The sequence below is a fragment of the Hylobates moloch genome, unplaced genomic scaffold, assembly GCF_009828535.3.
Source record: "Hylobates moloch isolate HMO894 unplaced genomic scaffold, HMol_V3 SCAFFOLD_10, whole genome shotgun sequence".
Classification (NCBI taxonomy): Eukaryota; Metazoa; Chordata; class Mammalia; order Primates; family Hylobatidae; genus Hylobates; species Hylobates moloch.
Genome location: NW_026652285.1, coordinates 16,400,266 through 16,408,671, shown reverse-complemented (window position 1 = coordinate 16,408,671; position 8,406 = coordinate 16,400,266). Strand labels below are relative to the sequence as shown.

The 8,406-nt window shown below is 60.7% G+C and overlaps 1 protein-coding gene across 12 annotated transcripts; it reads right to left on the bottom strand.

Moving 5' to 3' along the window:
* Nucleotides 1-252: 252 nt before the first annotated feature.
* On the bottom strand, nt 253-8,406 carry CORO6 (coronin 6). 12 transcript variants are annotated; one of them, XM_032163130.2, is made up of 11 exons: nt 8,185-8,328; nt 6,413-6,673; nt 4,872-4,994; nt 4,283-4,412; nt 4,013-4,194; nt 2,723-2,842; nt 2,161-2,265; nt 1,925-2,070; nt 1,509-1,566; nt 1,175-1,405; nt 253-1,087 (listed from the first exon to the last, which is right to left on the bottom strand). In XM_032163130.2, exons 2-11 carry the CDS (start codon nt 6,608-6,610, stop codon nt 962-964), a joined length of 1,419 nt encoding a protein of 472 aa, XP_032019021.1. In that variant the 5' UTR covers nt 6,611-6,673; nt 8,185-8,328; the 3' UTR covers nt 253-961. The 12 variants fall into 12 exon arrangements, with proteins under 12 accessions (XP_032019021.1, XP_058300967.1, XP_032019016.1 ...); XM_058444984.1 differs by having other exon boundaries at nt 253-1,084; XM_032163125.2 differs by lacking the exon at nt 2,723-2,842.

The following is an 8,406-nucleotide window of genomic DNA, read 5'->3' as shown; positions in this document are numbered from 1 at the left end:
CTACCTAACTTTACTTGGGGGAACGCCTACGGTGTGGGTTGGGGTCCTTCTGAACCTCAGAGTGGAGAGAGCTCTAGGGTAAGAGGCTGCCTGATGGGCCCTGAGCCCAGGAGTGCGTCGCCAGGTCTCGCAGGAGCCTGGGGGTAGCATTTGCAGAGGCTGGGGGTCTCGTTCCCCTCACTCCCACCCATGCAGGAGGCACAGACTGAATGCTTAGTAAAATGTTTCATTCAGTACGTCTTGTTTTTCTGAGAGAGGCAACGGCCGAGGGTTGGGGGCAACGTGTGTGTATTTGTGATGAACCTAATTCCTCATGCCAGATCTCTCGAGATTTCTTCGCGGGGGCTGCCGCGAGGAAGCAGCCCTCGCCCCTGTCGGTGGAAAGAAGGAAGAGAGCTCTCTACCACAGACCGCTGTGGGTGTAGCCACTGGGTTCGGCTCTGCAGCAAACGGGTTGTGTATGTGTCTGCAGAACTGGGGTGACGCCCATCTGGTTTACCGCTCAGGGTGATGGAATCCAGTGAGCTGATTAGGAGAAGCGCTGTCATTTTCCCCAGCCTGGGGGGACCCATGAAATCGCCACCCGTTTGAGGTCAAGCTCAGGCTCCAACGTCCCCAAGCATCGCGCTAATACTAAGCACTTTCCCTGCCCTGGGCGGAGGACGAAGGGGGACACCACCTCGCCGTGCAGCACCATTGCTGAGCCCCCCAGGTTACCCCAGGCCTCCCCAGGCCAGCTCCAGCCGAGTCCCAGACGAGGCTCGCAGTCCAGCCTCCGCCGGACCGACGTGGGCCTCCCCTAAGCTCCAAGAGTTCTGGTCTCCCGCGAGGGGCGGAGTTCCCTTCCCAGTCCCGACCCCGGCCCCAGCCCAAGAAGGCGGGGTCCGGAGATGGGGACTAAAAGCCGGGGCGGGGCCGAGCTTGTGCGCCCCGCCCCGCTCCGCCTGCCTGGCGCGCGGGGCTAGTCCGTGCCGTCCACCAGCTCGCACAGCATGTTCTCCAGAGCCGTGATGCGCTGCTCCTGGGCCTGCACCCGCTCGCGGAGGGCCTTGATCTCTTCCAGCAGCGTCTCCAGGGTGTGCTGCTGCTGGGGCGGAGGACAGAGAGGCCGTGTCGTATAGGGGCGGTAGGGGGAGATGTAGATTGGGCCAGAGTGCAGCAGGGCCGATCTTACCGACAAGGGGGCGTCGCTGGCCGACTGGCTGCGGCGGGGGCCAGAGGGCGGGCGCACGTCCAGGATGTTGCGCTTCGTGACCCGGAGCTCGCGGTGCTTAGGGGGCACGTAGCCGTCCCTCAGCGAAATGAGCACGGGTTCGGCGTCCTGGCCGGATAGCCATTCGTCCGCTTCTAGGGCCGGCTCCGGGCCCGGCGTATCCGGGTACAGATCGTCCTGGAACAGGTCTGACTGCGGGGGTGGGTGGACAGGAGGACCTGCGTGAGAGGGTGCGGGGCCTGCTCCGCTCTCTTCCGCCTCGTAGCCCTGCCCAGCCCTTCTCCCGGCCCCTCACCTTGCGGGGCACAGTCATGATGATAGGTTCACACTTTCTTTCGTGTAGCTTGTAGAACCTATAAGGGAGCAGGGTTCAGCACCCCCGCAGACTTCCATGTCCTTAACTTCTCCTAAGACCAAGGGGGTTGGAGGCCAACACTTGCTGACCGCCTACCATGCATATTGCACATTACACACATTATTGGTTCTGTAGTAAAACACCAATGATGGTGTGTTCATCATCTTATAGATGAGGAAACTGAAGTTGAGAATGTAAGGCTAGTGAGCAGTGGGTCTGGCACTGAAACAGAGCTGTCTTATCCCCCGCCCCGGTTTTCCAAAGCACTGCATTACTGGGGAAGCCCCGTGGCTAGGACCCGACATGAGTGGGGGACAGAGGTGGGCAGGTGTTCAGGAGGGGCCAAGGCTGCTGACCGGGCGATCTCACACTTGCTGACATCCAGTCCCCTTTTGGGCATGAAACCCATGCCCCGCTGCGGCTCTTTGCTGCTGAACGTGTTCAGGTAGTGCACGAAAGGCGGCTCGTCGGTAATCTCAAAGTACCGAATGCTGCTGTCGCCCTGCAAAACCAGTCGGTTCAGGGGCGCGCCCGGACAAGGCCCTCCACATCTCCATCCAGCCCCCTGTTCTCCCTGCCCGGCCGTGAGCACCTTGCCACACAGGTAGACGATGCTGGAGTCGGGATCGTAAAAGGGCAATAGGACCCCGTTGCTTGTGTCCATCTCCTGCAGTGCCACTGGCTCCTCGAAGTTGTTCTGCCCGAGCACAGGAGGCGTGACCAGCCCTGCCCCACCCTCCCGTGCTACTTCGGGACCCCCAGAAGCCCCTTTACCCTTCCTGGCCTTCCCAAACCGTATGCTCCAAACCTCTAGTGACCACAGTTGCAGTCCCCTCCCCTGGGCACATCTCTCCTCCTCCCCTGCGCACATAGCCCCTCCTCCCCTGCACATATACCCGCTGCGCGCCGCATGCAGTCACAGCAAACCACCCCCAGGGACTCGGCATCACCAGGTGGGGGCGCCAGCGCAGGATCCTTCACGCGACGCAGCAAAACTGGGCAGAGGGGTGGGTGTGAGAATGGCAGGCGCTGCAGAGGTGGCAGCAGCCTTCAGTCCTGTCCAGGTGGGCATGCCCTGCGGGTGGGGGGCGCCTGGCCACTCTCCCGTGATGCCAGTCCCCGGGGCACACACCCCAAGCCTCCAGCTGCGTTACCGGGTCCCACAGGCCCAGCTCTCGCTGGCTCATGCGGGTGAAGCCCGTGGTGAAGATATGGCCCTGGCGCGTGAAGACGGCCCGCATGGGCCTCATCCCCTCGTGGGCCGCAAACCTCTCCTGGGGGGAGGGGGAGACAGGGAGGGACATCACCCAGCTGCCTGCCCTGAGGAGCATGGAGGGATGAGCAACCAGCTTGCTGACTTGGGTGTCTGGGGTCGAGGAGCGGATGCGGGGAAGAGACAAATGGGGCCTAAGCACTCAGCTTCCTGCGCGGCCACGGCTGGCCCCTGACCTGGAGAGCATCCGGGCCTGGAGAGAGCAGGAGGCACGCGGCTCTCAGCCGATCCCGAACCCTTAAGCGCGCTCAAAGGCCGATCCCTAGAGCAGGGGTGTCTGCTGGCTCCCCGGAGTCGCAGCGAGGCTTTTCCCGAATGGGATCTCCCCGTTCCGCTCTGGCCTCTTGGGCGCCAGCCACAGCCCGGGAAGGCGCTCCCGGCGGACCCAGAGAAGGAGCGAGCTAGCGCGCCCGGCGCGGCCTGGCCTACCGGGTCCCAGAGCGCGAGTTGCCGCTCACTCATCCTGCTGAAGCCGGTGCTGAGCAGCTTCCCGTCTGCGGTGAATACAGCCCGCAGCGGGCGGGCGCCCTCGTGAGGCCGGGCTCGCTCCTGCTCGCGGGGTTAGTGGGTTAGAGCGCCCCCGCGCCAGCCCCGACCGCTCTCGGCGCGCTTGCTCCACGCAGACATGCACGCGGCCCACGCACCCGCACCCCAGGTTAGACTGAGGCCGGCGAGGCCAGGGCCGCCGCCCTCCCAGGGCACCCGGCTGGGATAAGCAACGCGCGAGGGTTGCCCTCAGCCCCCGCCCAGCGGGTCCACAAGGAGAAAGGGCCAGCCCTCGAGCCAGTGTCAGGCCCCAGACCCTGGAAGATGCGTCTGGGTGCCGGCTGAGAGGAGAGGGGTCCGGGAGCTCAGGTTTCATGCAGGTTCTGGTGGGAGGATGGAGTTCCCAGCTTCTCCCCTCCTCAATCCCAAAGCGAGGAGCCCTTCTCTGAGCTTCTGAGATGCAAGGGAGGGGAGGGAACAGGAGCCGGGCAGAGAATTGCAGGCTGGGGGCTTACTTAGGGCAGAGACCTGTGGTTGCAGAGACGGGGGAAGGGGGCTAGTCTCTGGAGCAGGGATGCGACAGGTGAAAGCCGGGACCAGGGTCTCTGATAATGGTGGGTACAGGGTGCTGACAGCTGGCCACTGGTCAGGGGGTTCTGGGGGAGTGGCCAGGCCAGGCACTCACCGCCACCACTTGGCCTTTTCTGGGGTCAATGACGCGCAAGGTCTTGTCCTTGCAGGTGGTGGCTAGCAGGCTACCGTTGCTGTTCCAGCACACACTGTGGATGACGTCTGGGTGCATATCATCCAGGCTCAGCAGCACCTCCCCGGTGCCCACATTCCAGATGATGATCACATTGTCACCACCTGCCCAGAGTGGCCAGGCATGGTCACCTGGGTCCCGCCTTTGCCACCACCCACCCATCTATGGGGAACCCCTCCCTAGCCCCCAGACCTGCACTGAGCAGGACATTCCTGGCAGTAGGGTGCCAGGAGAGGATGCCCACACGCTTGGAGTGGCCCTCAAGTGTGATGATAGGTTCCGTAATGTTGCGCATGGGGGTATAGTCTGGAATCTGCCACACCTGGGTAGGAAGAAAAGGCATATGGTGGGTGGAATGAGGAGCCACCCTGTCCCTCCACTCCTTCCCTACCTTTCTTTAACCCTACTGGCTCTCTTGAGTGGTAAGGGTCAAATACAGGGCAAGATGTGGTGGTGCATGCCTAGGGCAGAAGCAGCTGGGAGCCAGGAGGGGGCACTGCCAGCTCTCCAGAGACCTCCCATTCACTCCAGCAGGGAGACTTCAGAGCACTGCCCTGCTGCTCTCCAGGCACCAAGTTGGCCATGGCTATAATTAGTCCTAAGCAGTGCATCCTGGGAGGGGGTGGGCATGTAGCTAAAAATAGTCCAGGAGCTGGGCAGGGCAGGGCCCTGGGACTCAGCACCTCTCTTATTACCACCCTTAGCACCTTCCCCAGCACAGGTGAGGCAGCCTTCCCTGCTCCCCTGCTCAACTGCCCAGCAGTAGCCACCTGGCTCCTACCATGATGGTGGTGTCGTCTGAGGCACTGGCGATAACGTTGTCATTGTGTGGACACCAGTCAATATCCAGCACAGGGGCAGTGTGCCCAGTGACCAGTGGGTAGTTCTTATCCACTCGCCCTGTCTGAGGGGTTGGAGAAGAAGATGTGGGGCTACTCTCTTGTGTGTTTTTTGGGGGGTGGGTAGCAGATCTGCTTACATCTCGATTCCCTATTATCTATTTTCTCTTTGCAGATCCGTCTCCGCACTTCTAACCCCATCCAGTCCACTTCCTGCACGTTACTGAAGGCAGAGTTGAAATAATTGAATATTAGGGACTCTGACACAGAGAGGTAAGATGGTCTCATCAAGGACACACAACAAGATACTTGTAGAGCTGAGATTTGAACTTTCCAGCCCAATGCTCTTCCAAAGACACCTACTTGGAGGAGGCTGTTCTTCAGCCTGTTCTCCTATTGAAATGTCTGTGGGAATCTCCTGGTGGAAGAGGGCAAGGTGAGGTAATAGTATAGTGCTTGACAGCCCTCTCCTGGCCTCCCTTGGCAGATCTCTTCCTTGTGAACCACTTTCACCTTGGAACCACAAGCAGCAAGCAGTCCTGGTGCCTACTATCCCCAAATGGGAGCTGGGGGCCCACCTATTTTTTGGTCTTCACAGGCTGCTTGTGGGGGTTCTGAGACCTCTGCAGGGGCAGACACTGGTCCAGACCAGGCAGCGGGGGAGAGGGTGGCTATGTGGTACTGAAAGAGCAGACGTATTGGGGGAGGAGGCAGCTCCAGCTGAAATTTGAGCCCTGGGGCTCTGTCCCAGGATGGTGTCTGCATTGTCTGGGGTGAGTCACTGGCTTTGTCAGGCCTCTTCCTGACCCTGCCACCTGTGGAGCCTACCCTAACAAGGTGTAGGGGCCAGAATCCAGGTCAAGTCATACCTTGGGGGTGGGGGGAGAGTCATCCTTGGGATGTGGATGGTCAAGGAGCTTAAGGTTATGAAACTAACATGGCAGTCATTGCCTGGTCCCCATCCTGAGGGTAGGGAGGGCTCTGGCCTTTTGTGTCATGTCCCCCCTTCCTTTCCCTTCCCTTTCTTTCTACTTCACTGCAAGTGTCCTTGAGGTAACCAGGGACTCTTTGGATAGAGCCTGACCCTGTCCTCAGTTTGCTGCTCTGGGATGTGACTTAATCAAATGGTCATCTTGGGCTAGGGAGGAGGTTCCCCACACCCCAAACATGAGGGGATGCGGCATTAGGAGAGGCAGTGATGGAATCTGGCCAGGCTTGGCTGTGCTATGTCCCAACCATCTCCATCACCCGGCTCCCCTCCTGGTCTCTGCTGGGAATGGGGTGGTGCATGAGAGGTGGGAGGGCTAGGGAGTGGGAGTAGGCCTCCCCTCTGGTCCTTGAGGGCTTGGGGAATAGGTAGGAGGCAATCCACACAGATGCTTCTCCTGACTGTGGAATGGAACTAGGTGAGAACAAAGGCTCGGGAATTCCCAGGGGCCCCAGCTAGTGTCCTCCCGCTTGCTTCCTTTCCCTGATCCCTCACCTTGGCCAGAGGCAGGACGATGAAGGCACCCCCGCCTCCAGCCTCCACAATAATGGCCAGGAATTTGGGGTTGACGGCACAGAAGGAGCTGTCCCATGTGACCTTGGACACACGGATGTCCTCGTAGGCCTGGTCGGCCTTTGCTGCCTGCCCAAACACATGGCGGAACTTGCTTTGCCGAACCACACGTCTGCTCATAGTTGCGGGCAGAGAGGTGGGATCTCAGTGCCCAGAAATGCCTTTGGTCCTTAGTCCTGTGAGCTGTGGGAGGGAGGAGGAGTGGAGGGGTGGCTGATGAGAAGGGTTATGTGGTCAGGAGTCAGGTATAAATCCATATAGTGTCTGGTCCTAGAAGCAGGGAGCTTTCTTCAAGGTGGTCAAAGTATGGGAAAGTTATTTTGCTGTGTAAAATGCTGCTTTTTTTTTTTTTTTTTTGAGACGGAGTCTGGCTCTGTCGCCCAGGCTGGAGTGCAGTGGCGCAATCTCGGCTCACTGCAAGCTCCGCCTCCCGGGTTCACGCCATTCTCCTGCCTCAGCCTCTCCGAGTAGCTGGGACTACAGGCGCCCGCCACCACGCCCGGCTAATTTTTTTGTATTTTTAATAGAGACGGGGTTTCACCGTGGTCTCGATCTCCTGACCTCGTGATCCGCCCGCCTCGGCCTCCCAAAGTGCTGGGATTACAAGCGTGAGCCACCGCGCCCGGCCGTAAAATGCTGTTTAATGTAAGGGGCTAGGATTTGGGGCCTGACTTCTCCATAGAGACCCAGGCTGAGGGGATTGTGGAGACTAACGGACTGAAAGCTTTCTGGACGTTGGAATGTCTTTGGGAGGAGCCTCAATGCCACAATGCCTGCACCCCCTGCACCCCCGCCCCCACCACAGCCAGCCTTGATGAGCATCTCGTCTCGGACGTGGTTGTAGCTCCCAGAGGCACCCTGTTCAGAAGCAGAAGCCTTGACCATGGGATCTTGGCTTAAAGCCACGTATGGGGCCAAGACTGCAGCCACCACAGGATCCCGAACTCGCATCTCTGGACTAGTTCAGGCAGATGGGGTTTTGCCTTTTCCTAAAAATTTGCCAAGGGGAAAGTTCCTCCTGTCAGCCAATTTGAGTCCTTTCCGCTACTGTTTTCATTCCATGCCTTGTGGGGGGACGGGTGGCAGCACAGAGTGAGGTGGATCCCTCTTCTCCCACTCCTCTCTGCGCTGGCTTCTCCAGGAAGCCCTGATCACGGTCTTCTGGCTTTTGCCTACCATACGCTTGTCCAGTTTCTCCTCCGGGTCCTCTGCCCTGGTTGGGCCTTCTTCCTAGTGAACTCTTATAGGGGTGGGGTCCTCAACCCCATCCTCCACCCCTGCCCCCGCCACGGCCAGGCCAGATTTGCAGGAGTGGGGAGGGTGAGGTGCCTTTTCTCCAGTAGGGCCTCTCTAGAGGACACACTGAGCACTCCCAAAGCCCCAGCTACTGGCTCCTGCCCCACCCCAGCCCCAGCATCCGTGTGCCCTTCAAGGCGCGTCTGCGACCCCGAGCCTGAGGCCCGGCCTCCCCGCACCCTTCTCCAGCCTCCTGCCCTGGCACTGCGTTCTTGCGAGACGAGGTGTCTGCGCCCTCCGGGAGCGCTGGCTGCTGTCCGGCCAAATATAGACACCACGTCCTCCCCGCCCGAAACCGAATTTGGCGGCGCGGGGGGAGGGGGCGCAGACCTCTGCCCCTCAGGGACCCCGCCCGCTCCGCCGGCTGCGGTGGAGGCCAGGTGTGGGGGGCTGGGTACCTGGTCCTGGGCGGGCTGCGGGGCGCTCACGCTGCGAATCCTCTGCGGAGGGGGCCCGAGTGCGTAGGGGGCCGAGGAAGGCGTCAGGGCGAAGCAGCCGCCTCTCCGGTGTCTGTAGTATCTGGGACCCGGGTGTCCGGCTCCGCACTCTGGCCGCTGCCTGCGGCTCTCCAGGGCCGGGCGCCGCTGCAGCCCCAGCTGCCGCTGCCATCAACCGAAGGG